A 17,021-nucleotide genomic window follows, 5' to 3' on the forward strand; every position below is an offset into this window, starting at 1 on the left:
TTTTAATTTGAATGATTGTATTCTTTAGTTCTAAAATTCCCACTCAGGTCTTCATATCTTCCATTTCTTTGCAGAGACGTTCTGTTTCTTTGCTTTAAGCGTGTTTGTAATTGCTCATTGAAGCACATGTCTGATGGCTGCCTTAGAATCTTTGTCAGGTAAAGGATGGGATAGAAGTCCAGATGTTCTACTAGGCCTTCATTGACGCCAAAGGTGGGGAGGTCCTCCTCATCACTGCTGGGTGGGGGTATCGAGTTAATAGTTGCCCACTAGACCTCTACTGACCGCACAGGAGGGTGATCTCTTCACCTTTTTTTTTACCTTTGAGTAGCAGTGAAAGTCCACTCTCCATTGAGCCTGCTCTTCTTCTACACCTGCTTGCTGCTCAGCCTCCTCTGACATCACCCTGCATGAGTTTTGGGTGCCTCCTTACAGCCTGGAGGAAGTTAGAGCCCCAAGCTCCCCACTATGCCTTTGCTAGCAGGGGTTGGAGGCAGGTCACATTGTTTCTTGCTGGAAGTTTTTTATGTGTATGGCTGGAGTAGAGCGGTGGTTGTCTAAAAGCTTTCTGTCTTGCCAGGCTGCCCTTTGCTGGTCCTTCGCTTGAGCATCCAGTGTTTCCAGTTAGCCAGTTTCTTCAGTTCCATGTCTGACGTATACGAGGCAGAGGAAGCTCATGGCATGTCATGCCTCAGGACCCAAGTGCCCTGACCAGTTTGCCTCTTCCACTCCACTTTGCAAGTCTTCCTAGGTTTGTTTTATATATTAATACAGTGCCCAGGGTTTTCAGCTGTACTTAGTAGGAGGCTTAGGGAGAAATATGTCTGCTCTATCCTCCCTGAAGCTGGTCTCTTACACAATGTGATTGTAGTTAGTATATATTTAGTGCGTATTATTTAGTGATTTGAAGAATTCTATATATTGTTCCAGATATATGCACTTTTAAAAAATATTTTTTAAAAATTATTTTTAATTGAAGGATAATTGCTTTATAATATTGTGTTGCTTTCTGCCACACATCAGCGTGAACAGCTATAGGTGTACATATGTCCCCTCCCTCTTGAACTTCCCACCCCTTCTAGGGTGTCGGAGATGAATGGTTAAAGAAGTTGTGCTACATATATACAATGGAATATTACTCAGCCATAAAAGGAATGCATTAGAGTCAGTTCTGATGAGGGATGAACCTAGAGTCTATTATAGAGAGTGAAGTAAGTCAGAAAGACAAAAACTGATGCCATATATTAATGCATACATATGGAATCTAGGAAAATGGTACTGATGAACCTATTTGCAGGGCAGGAATAGAGAGGCAGACAGAACAGACTTGCAGACACAGGGCAGGAAGGAGAGGGTGGGATGAATGGAGAGAGCAGCATGGAAGCGTATACATTACCGTATGTAAAGTAGATAGCCAGTGGGAATTTGCTGTATGATGCAGGGAGCGCAACCTGGTGCTCTGTGACAGAGAACATTCACTTTTTAATAGATGTAAACTAGAAGCATTAGCAGCTAATTCATAATAGTGGTTATAACTGGTCTTCCCTGGTCACTTCCATGGAATCTTTATTTCCTCATCCTTCCTTAGTTTTTTTCAGGGCATCAAGTATTGCCTGCCCGCAGTAAAAATTATTGTTTTCTTTGTACTAGAATGAGAACTCCAAGAGGCCAGGCTCATTATCTGTCTTGTCTACAGTTGTATCCTTACGACCTGGAATATGTAATAAGCACAAAATAAATGTGTATTGAATATAAATGAATGAATGGATGAACAAGTGAATTAAGAAAGAAGATAAAAAGTACCAGTACTTTTTCTGTAATTAAAAACAAAAAAAAACATTTTAAGACTGGGAAAAATTTTAAAGACCTCTTTCTCTCTTAAGACATGGGAACACAAGGGACCAATAAGAATACAGTTATGAGCAGAACTAGGGCTTTGTTTTCACTTGTTTTATAAGTGAGTTCATCACAAATATTAATATTTTAAGGAACCAGTTACTTGTCACACACATCACAGTAGATCAGGACACACCAGGAGAAATGAGTACAGCTAGAGAGGGTCTCTCCCCTGTTTTCATTCCTACTTTCCTAGATTTTTTTGGGGGGAGGGGATTAAGCCACCTTAGATTTGAAGGTTAGGTTAGGCCCAGGGAAAGAACCTGGGAAAGCTCCAAAGAGCTTAAATTTCCCTAATGTCTTGGAGAGGCAACATAGCATGCTGGCTAAGAACGCAGACTGTGGGGCCAGCCTGCCAGGCTTCCAGGTCTGGCTTGGCCATTTACTCACTAGCCAAGGGATCTGAGACAGGGTGGGATCGCGGGCCCTTTGCTGCAGTATTTGCACCTGGACAAACTCTCCCTGAGCAACAGAATACGGGAAACTATAAGGAACTAAGGAAACTGTGTGTATTTGCAGTTGGGACAAATTATGAACAATAAGACACAAACTTGTCAGGTACTGGGAGCAAAGCAGGGCCCCACACATGGTCCCTGCACACAGCACCACCAAGGGGGTGTGCAGACCACCTAAGCCACCCCTCCAGCCTGACCCACCAATCTGAACCACCATCCCCCACCCCACCGCATCTAAGAGACCAGCCAGCCACTGGGAGCAAGGGACCCTGTTGCTTCTGCTCCCTTGTGCCGCAGCAGGGGTCCCAGTAAAGCCTTGCCTGAAATTCTCATCTAGCCTCTTAACAGTTTCTACTGACGGTAACAAAGGTTTAGATACAGGAGCAGAAATGGCAACCTGCAAACCCTTTTGGAAGCTTCTGCTTAGATCACAACCTGGGCCAAACTCAGAATTCAGGGGTGGGGAAATTCACACCATCTCTCAAGAGGAGGATTCAGAAAGGATTTGTAAGGGTGTGAATGCAGTGAGCAGGTGACGATTTGGGGAGCTGAATGCAAGCAGTTTGTCAAAACACTTCTCAGCTCAGTACAGTCACTATCAGTCAGCTGAGCTCATACAGGGCGTCCAGCCTGCCTGCTGGCACAAGTGTAAGTGTATTTCCCCGAAGGACATGCTTCAGGGAACCCTGCAGAGCCAGGGGCAGGACGAAAGGATGAGGTTCTGGGCCTCCTCTCAGGGCTGCTCCACTTTTACTTGTTTCGTATATTGAGGTTCTCCATGAGGTTTTGTTTGAAAAAAATTCTGCCATCCACAAACCTTAACAAATTTTCTCTTTGGATGTATTCAGACCAACAGGAAGAACACCCTTAACCCATGTTTCCTCGGTCCCTGTATAAGTGCTTTTGCTAATCAGTTTCAGTCCGTACCTTGGGTGATACTCAAAGGCCTCCGTAAGGAAGAACTCAAGGGAATCAATGATTATGTGTTCTTTACAACTATGGGTCACCAATAGGTAAGAAGTTTACTTATAGACAAGTGCTAGGGAAAGTGTCAATGTATTTTCTCTTCTGGCCAATGAGAACTCTTTTATGTATCACATGACATGTTTCTCTTTTCCCTTTGGCCACATGGAAGCCTGGTGCCAAATTTAGGTCCCACATTTCATAACTCTTAAAATTAGAATGGGCCCACTGAAATTCTAAAATACAGATTGCAAGGCTGTAGCCAGAGAGATTCTGTTTCAGTGTGAACCCCTGGGCTGCCCCTGCTGGCTTGATTCTCTCTATTCTCCTGTCCTGGACTTGCCTTCTGATTCTAATACGTGTTTCCTCTAGCCCTGATTGTTCTTTCATACAGTAAGTCAGTTATTCCTCAGTCCAGGCCAGCTGTGAGCAGGGGGCTACTCCCAGGGCCAGTGAAGGCACTGGGCTGCTGCTGGCGCGTCTAGGGGCCTAGCCTAGGGTACTCAGCTGAGGAGGGTAGGAGGCACCCATCTGTGGGTTTGAGAATCCAGGTGTCCTCCCCAGTGAGCAACCCTGGGGGAGGCCTAATCTGGGGGGCGAGGGCAGGGCTGGGCCTGAGGGTTAGAAGACAACACCCTGGGCTCTCAGGGAAGCAGGACTCCGGCCCAGAAAGAGCGCAGACCACCAAGTCTCCTGTAACTTCTGAACATCTGATCACACAGGGTCAACGGGGATCTTCACTCCAGTGGGCACCTCCAAATTTAGGTGGAGTAAACCAAGGCTCCCGGAGTTTAATCCAACATTCAGGCTTGGCCCAAAGTTGTTGGAAAGAACACGATCATCCTCTAGGATGATTCTGAATTTAGAATCGAATGTAAATGTTGAAATAAATCCATGGTCCTAATCTTTTGGGGTTATTTGTATTTTTAAGATAATTGGCATATTAAGTGAGCTAATAAATTAGCCTTGGATTCATTTTAAAACGTATGATTGAAGAATTGATTTAGATTTGTGATTTTAAGCTGAAACTTTATTAAGCTTATAAATAATATTGGAATATTTAAGATACCAAGATAGATATTAAGTTTTATCCGTTAGATTTATCAACCTTGGTCAAATAATGAATTATTTAAGTACTTGGGAGCTTTTAGAGTTCTGTGAATCCTGAAATGCTTATGTATGTGAAAGTCACTCAGTCATGTCCAACTCTTTATGACCCCATGGACTATACAGTCCATGGAGTTCTCCAGGCCAGAATACTGGAGTGGGTAGCCTTTCCCTTCTCCAGGGAATCTTCTCAATGCAGGGATCAAACCCAAGTCTCCTACATTGCAGGCAGATTCTTTACCAGTTAAGCCACAAGGGAAGCCGAATGAAATGCTTATAAAGGAAATCAAATGTAATACGTTTATTAATATAGTAATTTCAAGCAAAGGGTATTTAATGAAGTTACAAAAACCTCCTGAAAATAATTGCTTGAAATTTGGTAGATTCATAATTAATGAAATTAAAGCTGAACTTAAGGTTCTATATTTGTGATGTTAATAATTTCAATATTAATTTTTTTAAACTGAAGTAGTCTTCTAATGGGGGCTTCCCTGGTGGCTGATGGTAAAGCGTCTGCCTACAATGTGGGAGACCTGGGTTCAATCCCTGGGTCGGGAAGATCTCCTGGAGAAGGAAATGGCAACTCACTCCAGTACTCTTGCCTGGAAAATCCCGTGGACGGAGGAGCCTGGTAGGGCTACAGTCCATGGGGTCACAAAGAGTGGGACACGACTCAGCGACTTCACTTTCACTTTCTAGTCTTCTAATGAAAACTTTCTCTTAAATCTCTTTGAAAATACTAATTGGAATTACATTTTTCCCCCTCCTTTATCCTACAGCTCTTATTTTCTCCGCAGATAGTTGTTCTGTTTGTGAATTTTTCTTTTCCTGTTGTTGGGGTTCCCAGTGGCTGGCAGTCCCTCAGTGACTGTCAAAGGACAAGGTGGATCACCCTCATGGCCTGAATGAGTTTCCCTTTGTGTTTTAGATCTGTTTGCTCAACAGCTGTGTCCCTGAATAAAAGGGCCATCTCTGCACCCCGTGGAAGTGGGCAGGGCTAGTGTCTTACCCTTGGATTCTTTCTCTCTGTTTTGTTCTCTCCTCCTCTCCCTCCTTCTACTCTTACAAGACTATTTGCCTTCTGCTCTTTTACACAGCCTAATATTAGATTCACTCCAGGGCAGCCGCAGAGCTCACTGCTCCTGTTTAAGTGGGAAGATGGAGGAGGAAGGAACGTTCATGGAGTATCTTCTCCTCCTCACAGCATTCAAGCCCTCCTAGAGGGTGTAGGCATTGTTGTCCCATTTGACTCATTAGGGTTCACCTTTAGTGGTTTTTCCTGTAGTCATGTTTGGATACAAGAGTCAGACCATAACGAAAGCTGAGTGCCAAAAAATTGATGCTTTTGAACTGTGGGGTTGGAGAAGACTCTTGGACTGCAAGGATATAAACCAGTCAATCCTAAAGGAAATCACTCCTGAATGTTCTTTGAAAGGACTGATGCTGAGGCTGAAGCTCTAATACTTTGGCCACCTGATGCAAAGAGCTGACTTATTAGAAAGGACCCTTATGCTGGGAAGGATTGAACGCAGGAGGAGAAGGGGATGACACAGGATGAGATGGTTGGATGGCATCACCGACTGTAGGATGTGAGTTTGAGCAAGCTCTGGGAGTTGGTGATGGACAGGATAGCCTGGTGTGCTGCAGTCCATGGGGTCAGAAAGAGTCAGACACAACTGAACGACTGAACTGACTGACTTAGTTGTTTTAAAAGTTGAAGCTTTATTGAGCCATGACAAAGATAGCTTAAACAATAAAATGCCGCAAGGATCAGAAAATGTCAGATGCCTGCCTCGTGGTCGTGTGATGGATGATATACAGTTGGGTTCTTTCCTTGGGAGTGATGGAATATGCTGGAATTGCATAACTAGAGATGGAGTGGGGAGGGCAGGGGGAGAGAGCGCCCTCAGCAGACAGAGCAGATATGATGGTCGTTGAAACATGTTTGCTCATCAGAAGCGGTGGTTGAGAGTTCAGGTTTCAGAACCATAGGATGGAGATGAATTGGCCCTGGCTGACTCACTGTACATGTGTGCATGCCTTATTTCCTTTAACTTTCATAACAGCCAGAAGTGAGGAAACTGGGTCACCGTGGATGTCAGAAAGCTGCAGGCCAGTAATCTAGAAGGCAGGATTTGAACCTTGGACTCAATGATTTCAAACCTTCCAAACCTGGGCCTTTTCAAATTCAGGCTGAATCGCTAACACAATCCTCAGTATCTTCCGTCTCAGGTCTGAAGTCTCATTCTGCCTTCTTTTTTTCCCCAAATACTTATGTATGTCTGTACTGGGTCTTCATTGCTGCTCTAGGGCTTTCTCTAGTTGCAGCGAACAGGGAGTTGCGGTGCCCAGGCTTTAGGATGTGAAGGCTCATTAGCTGTGGCTTGAGGGCTCCAGAGAGCAGTCACAGTCGTTGTGGTGCTGGGACTTAGTTGCCCAAGGCATGTGGGATCTTACCCCACCAGGGATTGAACCAGTGTCCCTTGTATTGCAAGGAGTATTCTTAACCACTGGGTGACCAAGGAAGCCCTCCTTTTGCCTTCTTGATTTAAGTGAAACCCTTTTTCTCCTCTGTGATTCTCCTGCAGCTTTTTTCAGCTTGTGTTGGCAGCAGGGTGCCCCTTGGATGACTGGCTTGAAGGTCTACCTTGTTCCTCCTCAGAGCTTCTACACTGCAGGAGAATTCTGGCCAGACTGTGGTGGACAGGGACCTATGACCTCTTGAGGAGGGGTGATCTGGGGTTGTACTGGTCATGTGAGCTCCAGGAATCTACCTCCTTGAGGCCTGTGTGTGTCAGGCTGGTGGGCAGAGGTGTGGGGTCACAGGTCGGATCTAGGGCTGCCCAGCTGTGCCATCCTGTGCTGTGCACTTTCGGGGCCCACCCTACTCATGCTGGTCCTTCCCTCAGGCCTTTGCCTTCCATTCCCACGCCTGGCCTCAGCCCACACTCTGTTGTGCCCAGAGGTTTAAAGTCTCATTGAATAATTCTTCACCAAAGATGTGCTGTAAACAGCAGTGACTGAATTCTTCTTGGTCACCAGTGGACATCAGTTGGATGTGTCAATTGATGCTTGTGGATTGGCCCTTTGGGCTGTGTCTGGCGGATGTTCTTCCCATCTCAGCTGGGCTCACACGTGCATCTGGAGTCAGCTCTGTGCCTGCTGAGATGTGCTGGTCCAGGGGCCAGGCTGTCTGGTCTCTGCTGTGTGGTCACCCCGAGTCCAGCAGGGAGCACGTGCTTGTTCACGGGCAGCGCAGCAGGGGGCTGGGGACAGTGGGAGCCCACAGACCTCCATAAGGCCCAGCTCCCTTCCTGCATGCTGTTGCTTCCACTACCTTCTGTTGGTTCAAGCAAGTCACCGGGTCAGGCCAGTGTGCAGATGGCACAGCTGTGAAGAAAGAGGGAGAGAGACTTCTTCATCCCGGGCCTTCCCGTCTCTAGTTTTGTCTGGGCCCTGGGTGTGGTGCTCTGGCTGCCAGCGGCGATGGCTTCTGTGGGGTCCCCTGTCCTCTGACCCTGGACGGCTGTGTGAGCGATGTGACTGCTTGCAGAGAGGCTTGTCGGAAGCTCTGAGAGTCACACGGGGGCTCAAGAGCCTCCTAGATCTTCCCAGGAAGCTCTGAGAGCTGGAGCGGTTGGCGAGGCTTCCGCCGTTCATATCTAATCCGGGTGCTGATTGACGGAGGCGGTTTCACTTTGATTGTCCCTTGGAGACAGGAGCCACTCACAGGTCTGTGGCCATTTACGGGCAGAACCAGAGGCTGGTCCTCCTTGTGGAGCACTTCCCTCCTGGTAGAGGTTATATTATTACACCCTCTCTCTGGCCATCGTGTTGTCCCCTCACTGCTGAACCCTCACCAGCTGCTCCCAAATAGGCTGTCCCGCTCCTGCCTCAAAAGGCAAAGCTCTGGGATTCCACGTCTTCCCCCCACCTATCACCCCATTGCTCCCTGCCTCTTTAGAGAAAAGACTTTAAAAAGAGAGAACTACGCTCACCATCCCTGACCTGTTTGCCTCCATTCCCGTTAAGCTCCTCCCTGGAAACTGCCCTCGGCCAGGACCCTTGCGCAGGCAGGTGGTCTCGCTGGCTCTCATCTGAGTCGAACACGTGGCCCCTTTCTCTTCCAGGAAACCCTCCCCTCACTTGGAATCCACTCCGCCTCCCGATTCGCTGGCCGGGACATCCTCATCTTCCCTGACCGCTGACAACCTAGGGCCCTGGGGTTCAGGCTCCAGGCTTTTCCTCTCTCTTATCTGCATCCCCTCGGTGATCTCATCCTGTCTCCTGGCTTTAAACACCCGCTGCGTGCCAGTGGCGCTCACTTATATCTCCTCCCTGGTCTCCAGACTCTCGCAACTGCGCGCGCAACGTCTCTGCTTGGTTGTGTAATTGCAGCTCGACCTTAGCCTGGCCCAGGCTGAATCCTGATCCCCCAGACCTGCTCCTGGTACGTCACCCCCATATCAGTTAAAGGCTTCCGTGTCTCCTCACCAACTCCTAATGGTCACTGGATCCTTAGATCTCTCCCTTCGGTTTGGGGGTTTGCATTTTTTCCTTTCTGATGTAACTTTATTTTTGGATATATTAAACGTTTGTGCAGTTCAAAGTCAAAACAGTATTAAGAGGCATCCTTAGAGAAATCTCATTTCCCTTCCGACACTTGACCCCATTTTTCAGTGTTTCTTCTGGCAAAAATAGGCACATATATGTATTTCCCCCCTTTTCCTTACACCAAAGTTGGCATACTATATGCATTGTTGTATATCTTGTGTATTTTTTTTTTCCACTGAACAATATATCGTGGAGATCACTCCAGTGCACAGAAAACTTCCTCATTCTTTTTACAGCTACATCAGAATTTCATTGCATGGATGTAATTTATTCAACCAGACCCCTACTGACAAACATGTGAGTTCTTTCCAGTTGAGTTGCTATTGCAAATAGGGCTGCAGTGAATGACCTTATGTATATGCTTTGTGTTTTGATCTTGTGTTTTGTGATTTGGAAGGATGTTTTCAGGGTGGATTCCTAGAACTGTGGGTGAAGGACGTCATCAAGAGAGTCTCGGAGGTGGCACAGGGTTTGTGACCTGGTGCAGCCCTAGAGAGGGCAGAGCCTCCAGTGGCCAAGGACAACACAGAAGGAACCTCCCCCAGAGTGTGGGGCATAGGCCCAGGAAACAGTGTTGAGGCAGCCTCTCCCAGGGGGCAGACCCGGGGCCCACTCGTGGAACATTCTGCCTGCTCTGGGTCTCCTGCTGTGCGGGTCTCCCTTTCGGGATTGGCTCTTGGTGCTGTGGAGTTCAGCCACGTCCTTACTGGTTGTCTGCTGAGTCTGTCTGTTTCTGATGGAGGGGTGCTAAAGTCTCCAACTCTGATAGTGGACTCATCTATTTCGTTAACATTGAGTTTTCTGCAGTTCGAATACGATACGTCTGGATGTGGGGAGGGCTTCCCAGGTGGCGCTAGTGGTAAAGAACCTGCTTAACAATGCAGGAGACACAAAGAGACACAGGTTAGATCCCTGGGTTGGGAAGATCCCCTGGAGAAGGATCCCCTGGAGGAGGATCCCCTGGAGGAGGACCTGGCAACCCACTCCAGTATTCTTGCCTGGAGAATCCCACGGACAGAGGAGCCTGGTGGACTGTGGTCCATAGGGTCGCCAAGAGTCAGACATGACTGAAGCGACTGAGCAGGCACAGATGTGTAGGGTTTGTCTTTTTTCTTTCTTTCTTTTTTTTCTTTAAGGTGTACACTTTCTTGAACTGATCTCAAGTCAGTGTGTAGGTAAGCCCTGGCTGTCTGTGCACCTCAGCCTGCTCCCAGGGGCCTCTTTCTCTTTCTCCTTCCTTCTTCCCTCCCTCCCTCCTGTCTTCTCTCCCTTTCTTTCTCTCTTTTGGCATTTTCCCTTCTTGGTGCTCTCTGATCTTCCTGGATCTGTGGTTTGCTGTCTGACATTAATTTGGGGGCAGTTTCATTATTACCTTAAATTTTTCTTCTGCTCCTTTCTCCTTCTTTCAATACTTCCATACTATGTATGTGACACATTTTATAGTCGTCTCACAGTTCCAGTTGTTCTGTTCCCTTTTTTCCTCCAGTTTTTTTTTTCCCGTTTTGAATTTTCAATTTGAGAAGTTTCTATTGACATATCATCCAGCTCAGAGGGTCTCTCCTCAGTCATGTCCAGTCTACTAACTGCTCTCATCAGAGGGATTCTTCATTTCTGTCACAGGATTTTTGATCTCTCATTTTGCCATCTTGGGAAATCCTGGAATTTCTGGGTTGACTGCACGAATTCCAAAGAGAAAGCCAATAAGAAAAGGCAGGGAGGAAAAGGAGAAATCTGCAGCCTTGGGGATATCCTTTGCAGTTGCTGAATCAAGTCTCACTTGATGCCGGAACTAAATCAGGATTTTTAACTGACATATCCAGTAACTATCCGTTTATATTATGAGTCAGCTTGAGGTGAATTTTCTATCACTTGTGCCTCAGAGTCCTCACAAGTTCTGTACCTAACTCATAGGCTTATTCTGAGGTTTAAATAGCACTTAAGTGAACGAAGCATGGCACACAAATAATACTCAGTGAGTGGTCCCCAGTATTGTTATTGTGTTATACATATTTTTACATAATTATGTGTGCTTTTTTATTCCGTATCCTAACATTGGCATGTCTCTGTTTCTCTTTTTGGTATTATGCAGTTTCACCCCCAAAGGAGAGAGGCTGAGGGAGGGGGCTGATCAGCCGTAGACTTCTGACCACGCGCTTCAGCCCCGGGTCTTCCTTGCAAGACTACAGCTGAGGAACAACACAGAGACCACGTGGTGTGGTTGTAACTCCTCTGACATCTCGTTTTCATTCTTCGACGAGATTTGTCTGCATCCAGCGTACACAGAAGGGTTTCCAGTAAAGTGTTCCAAGTGCCTTTTTTCAGAAACCCAAATCCACATGAAAACAATGGCAACAAGAAAAGGTGTAAACTTTCCAGGACAGGCCCAGATTTTGAAAATGTGATAAAGAGGTTATTGTGCGTCCGAACTTTTCACACAAGAATTGGAGGAGATTTAACACCAGGAATAACAAACATAGGAAAAGCAGCTAATGCAGAGCAGATGGGCCTGCAGGGCAGTCAGTGCTAAGCACTTCCATGTCTCTCCTCTTGGACCTTTGGACTCCAGATGACTGAATGCTAGTTTCTCTAATTCCAAATAAAGTCAGTGCATTTGGGGAAACTATCAATATGATGGGTTTAATTTCTGGGATGATTAATGGATTAAAGTGTTTTTGGGGGAGTAGGGTGTTTCCCTGGTGGCTCAGATGGTAAAGAATCTGCCTGCAGTGCAGGAGACGTGGGTTCAGTCTCTGGGTTGGGAAAGGTTTTTACGACCGTATATGTGGTGGGTGTTTGACACTTGCTACTTTAGTCCTGACCCCAGCTCCATTTTGCAGATGAGAAAATTGAGGTTTTAAAAGTGCAAATCACTTTACTGAAGGGCACACAGCTAGTGTGAGAGCTGAGCTAGGATGGGTCCTAGGTCGGTCTCATTGCATATGCTGTGGTTCTGCAAGCTGGGTAATAGGTGAGGAGGCAGAAGGAGTCATGGGCACATAAATCTGAGAAACACTGTGTGTGTGTGTGTGTGTGTGTGTGTGTGTGTGTGTGTGTGTGTGTATACATACAGTGATTACATTTGTGGTCAAGTCTTTGTATGACATAAGCTTTATTTTCTCTTGGATACATACCTCCGAGTGGAAGGGCTAGGTCATAGGGTAGGTATAGGTTTAATTCTAAAGAAACTGTTGAACTGTTTCTCAGGTTGGTTGCACCGTTTTGCGTTTCCAGCAGCAGTATATGAGAGTTCTGGTTCTTCCTCGTCAGCACTTGGTATACTCAGTCTTTGAAATGTTTGCCATCTTAATAGGCATGTCATGATAACAGATTTTCTTACGGTTTTAATTTGCCTTTCCTTAATGACTAATAATATTGAATGTGTTTTCATGTGCTTGTTTACAGTCTGTATATCTTTTTTAGTTAAGTCTTCAAATGATTTGCATATTTTTGAGTTGTTTCGTATCATTGAGTTTTGAGAGTTCTTTAATACTTATTGATACAAGTCTTTTACTAGTTATCTGCTTTGCAGAGATTTTCTTCAAGTCTGGGCTTGTATTTTCATTCTCCTAATAATGTCTTTTGAAGAACAGAAGTTTTTAACTCTGGTGAAGTTCAATTTTATTTATTTATTTTAAAATTTATTATATTGAAGTTGATATACAATGTTGTGTTAATTTCTGCTCTACATACAAAAAAGTGACTGAGTTATGCATTCTTTTTCATATACTTTGCCATTGTGGTTTATTACGGGATACTGGATGTAGTTCCCTGTGCTCTACAGTAGGACCTTGTTTATCCATTAAAGTCCAATTTATATTCTACATTTCTTAACTTCTGTTTCATATTTTAAAACCTTAGGTACCTTCTAGAGGAATTCTTGGTTTGATTTTACAACTCGCAGATTTACTCTTTGGCAACCTATTCTACTATTCAGCCTGTATGTTGAATTTTTTTTCAATGATCAAATATTTAAAATAAAAATCAAATCAGTCATCATTTTTATTGACTATGCCAAAGCCTTTGACTGTGTGGATCACAATCAACTGTGGAAAATTCTTCAAGAGATGGGAATACCAGACCACCTGACCTGCCTCTTGAGAAACCTATATGCAGGTCAGGAAGCAACAGTTAGAACTGGACATGGAACAACAGACTGGTTCCAAATAGGAAAAGGAGTACGTCAAGGCTGTATATTGTTACCCTGCTTATTTAACTCGTATGCAGAGTACATCATGAGAAACGCTGGGCTGGAAGAAGCACAAGCTGGAATCAAGATTGCCGGGAGAAATATCAATAATCTCAGATATGCAGATGACACCACCCTTTGGCAGAAAGTGAAGAGGAACTCAAAAGCCCCTTGATGAAAGTGAAAGAGGAGACTGAAAAAGTTGGCTTAAAGCTCAGCATTCAGGAAATGAAGATCATGGCATCCGGTCCCATCACTTCATGGGAAATAGATGGGGAAACAGTAGAAACAGTGTCAGACTTTATTTTGGGGAGCTCCAAAATCACTGCAGATGGTGACTGCAGCCATGAAATTAAAAGACGCTTACTCCTTGGAAGGAAAGTTATGACCAACCTAGATAGCATATTCAAAAGCAGAGACATTACTTTGCCAACAAAGGTCTGTCTAGTCAAGGCTGTGATTTTTCCAGTGGTCATGTATGGATGTGAGAGTTGGACTGTGAAGAAAGCTGAGCGCTGAAGAATTGATGCTTTTGAACTGTGGTGTTGGAGAAGACTCTTGAGAGTCCCTTGGACTGCAAGGAGATCCAACCAGTCCATTCTAAAGGAGATCAGTCCTGGGTGTTCATTGGAAGGACTGATGCTAAAGCTGAAACTGCAATACTTTGGCCACCTCATGCGAAGAGTTGACTCATTGGAAAAGACCCTGATGCTGAGAGGGATTGGGGGCAGGAGGAGAAGGGGACGACAGAGGATGAGATGGTTGGATGGCATCACCGACTGGATGGACCTGAGTTTGAGTGAACTCCGGGAGTTGGTAATGGACAGGGAGGGCTGGCGTGCTGCAATTCATGGGGTCGCAAAGCGTCGGACACGACTGAGTGACTGAACTGAACTGAATCTTGCATCTCCTTGAGAAGAGCAATTATTCAGTTCAGCTCAGTCTATGAGCTTTGTTTCCTCAGCATAATTGTTACAGTAAGAGGGTGACGTCATTCTTGCTTTTGATACTTAGCTGAGAAGTCATATTTGAGGACCCTGGTTGATTGGTCTTCTGCCTTGTCGTGCCCCACTCCAGGATGAGGGGTGAGAGTCAACACAGTGCCACCAGAGGGCGCTCTCTTGGGGGCAGGAAGTCCTCACGCGTCCCTGGTGTATCCATCCCCTGGGACACTGTCTAAAGACTCATTCTTCGTGGTCCCACATGGAAGCAGATAGCTCTACTGCTGCTGCCTGGTCCCAGGGGCAGTGAGGACAGGACAGGGCATGCTGCCCTGGCAGTTCCTACTCTGGTGTCCCTGCTCATGCCCCATTTGGAGCTCTAAGCTGCTATTTCCTGCTCTCCGGTACCTTCAGATTTTGAGCATCATTGGAACCACTGCCCAATCTCCTCTTCTAAGGAAGAGTCCTCTCCCATGTGTGCCTAAGCGTAGGATTCCTTTCAAAATCTGATTAGACTGACTTCCATGTTTCAGGGATTTTCAAGATTTCTTATCTAAAAGGAAACCCCCTTCTGATCTTCCAACTTTATTATGGATCAAAACCACATTTGTCTCATTCCTGGAGACCTGTGTTGAGAGGAGAGACTGTAACTGATGCATTATTGTCCAACTTGAATGGAACCTGTGGGCAACATTCGTGTCTGTAGAAGAATCTCAGTATTTGAAAGGCCACCAGTACAGACCACATATGCCAATTGTTGTCAGGACACTTTGGTTTGCATCTTTGCTGCTTGCATGTTGGGGAAAGTTCACCAGGTCCCACCATCAGAGGGGAACATGTGACCATTTTTTTAGAAATGAAACTGTGGACAGTTCTGTCCATGTTGGAGAGGCTGTGTGTCTGTGTCACTGCTGACGTCCCAGCCAAGCTCAGACTTTCAGTCGTTCCCAGCAGAGCACCAGCCACGTGCGTGAAGGTGTGCTGGGTCCTTCGGAGAAGCTCTGCCACCCGGTGAGTACCCCCGAGACCCTCAGGTGATGCCACATGATACAGAAAGAGGAAGTGCCCCTCCAAGCTCGAATGCCTTAGCAGGCTGCTGAGTGTTTGAGCTGAACCAGTGAAGCCAGCCCTTCCAGAAAGCACTCCAGTGAGGGAAGCAGTTAATAACTATGAAAGGGATTGAAATGGCGGGGTGGGGGTGGTCTGGATTGCAGACAGATTTTTTTTTTTTTTACCAACTGAGCTATCAGGGAAGCCTTTTAGGAGCACAGAGGAAAGGTAGTGCGCGCGCACACACGCACACACACACAAACACACACACACACATACAGAGGCATTGCACACACTGCATTTAAAGCCTCAGAACAGTGGGTAGCAGCTGCAGGAAATCACTAAGGAGGATATTTCAGGAGCGTCCACTAGTGGCTCACATCTGGAAAGCTGATTTGACAATTTGTCAAATCTGGAGGCAGATTTGACAATTTACAAAAGTGACTGTAGAGAAGGAAGCCCAGCTGGGGTGGGCCACCGACAGGAGGATGAGGTTATAGCTGCCAGGCCATGGGAAGCCAAGGTCTTGAACTTTTAAGTCAAAGAAGGTTCTAAAATTGCCCACTTAACCATGAAGCTGCATTAAGAACAGTGTTTTGAATTTTTTCTCTTTTACTCCAAATACAGACAGCTATTTCTAACAGTTAAATAAATTGCATCATCATCATAATAATATTAAATTGCTAACATTTATTGCTTGCTTCCTATGTGCCAAACACAGTACAGTGTGCTTTCCAAGGCATATGTCACTGAAGCCCACAACAACCTCCATGATCCTCTCTTTACAAATAGAGGCTTGGAGAGTTTAGTAACTTCTCTAGGTGACCTATATGATGTTACTACAGCTGAAGGTATGTGTCCCCCCAGAATTTGTGTGTGCTAACCCCCAAGTGTGACTGTACTCCAAGTAAGGAAGTAACTGAAGTTAAAAGAGGTCATAAGACTGGAGCCCCTCCCCGATAGGACTAGTGCCCTTATAAGAAGACCCATCAGAGAGCTGGCTTTCTCTCCATGCATTTACATGAGGAAGAGGTTGAATGACACACAGCAAGAAGGTGGCTGGCTGCAGCGCAAGGGGAGAGCTCCCACCGGTCACCAGCCCTGCTGGCAACTTGACGTTGGTTGGACTTTCAGCCTTCAGAACTGTTAGAAAATTAATTGCTGTTGTTTAAGCCACCCAGTCTGTGGGGCTTTTGTCCTGGCACCCTCCACAGGCTATCCATCCGACAACCCACCACACTGGGATTATAAGCACCAGAGCTCCTTACTCATTGCCCTAAACCACAACCTAGAAATACCATTCAAAAATTTTTATCTTTTGACAAGTGCCATGATAGTCTTAATATTTAAATTGAGGTAAGACATGTTTAAAGAAAACTGAGTGCCAAAGAATAGATACTTTTGAACTGTGGTGTTGGAGAAGACTCGAGAGTCCCTTGGACTGCAAGGAGATCCAACCAGTCCATCCTAAAGGAGATCAGTCCTGGGTGTTCATTGGAAGGACTGATGCTGAAGCTGAAACTCCAATACTTCGGCCATCTGATGCAAAGAGCTGACTCATTGGAAAAGACCTTGATGCTGGGAAAGATTGAGGGCAGGAGGAGAAGGGGACGACAGAGGATGAGATGGCTGGATGGCATCACCGATTCAATGGACATGAGTTTGGGTGAACTCTGGGAGTTGGTGATGGACAGGGAGGCCTGGTGTGCTGCAGTCCATGGGGTCGCAAAGAGTTGGACACAACTGAGAGACTGAACTGAACTGAAGACATGTTTTAAAAATGTGGCATTACCTATTCTAACACTGATG

General features: G+C 45.8%; 1 protein-coding gene across 2 annotated transcripts in view; it reads left to right on the top strand.

Moving 5' to 3' along the window:
* The window catches only part of GOLGA4 (golgin A4), a 124,247-nt gene extending 112,968 nt beyond the window's left edge, over window positions 1-11,279 (top strand). Inside the window, exons 27-29 of one of the 2 annotated variants that reach the window (XM_086365868.1) lie at window positions 75-158; window positions 581-751; window positions 3,200-3,295. In XM_086365868.1, coding sequence (XP_086221994.1) covers window positions 75-158; window positions 581-653 — 157 coding nt within the window. In that variant the 3' untranslated portion in view covers window positions 654-751; window positions 3,200-3,295. Of the gene's footprint in view, window positions 1-74; window positions 159-580; window positions 752-3,199; window positions 3,296-11,124 lie in introns of those variants that run through there. The other variant, XM_086365869.1, reaches the window with a different exon arrangement.
* The last annotated feature ends 5,742 nt before the right edge of the window (window positions 11,280-17,021 follow it).

Source organism: Bos grunniens, chromosome 22 (genome assembly GCF_055505025.1).
Source record: "Bos grunniens cultivar Pamir isolate PY7600 chromosome 22, Bosgru_T2T1.0, whole genome shotgun sequence".
Lineage (NCBI taxonomy): Eukaryota > Metazoa > Chordata > Mammalia > Artiodactyla > Bovidae > Bos > Bos grunniens.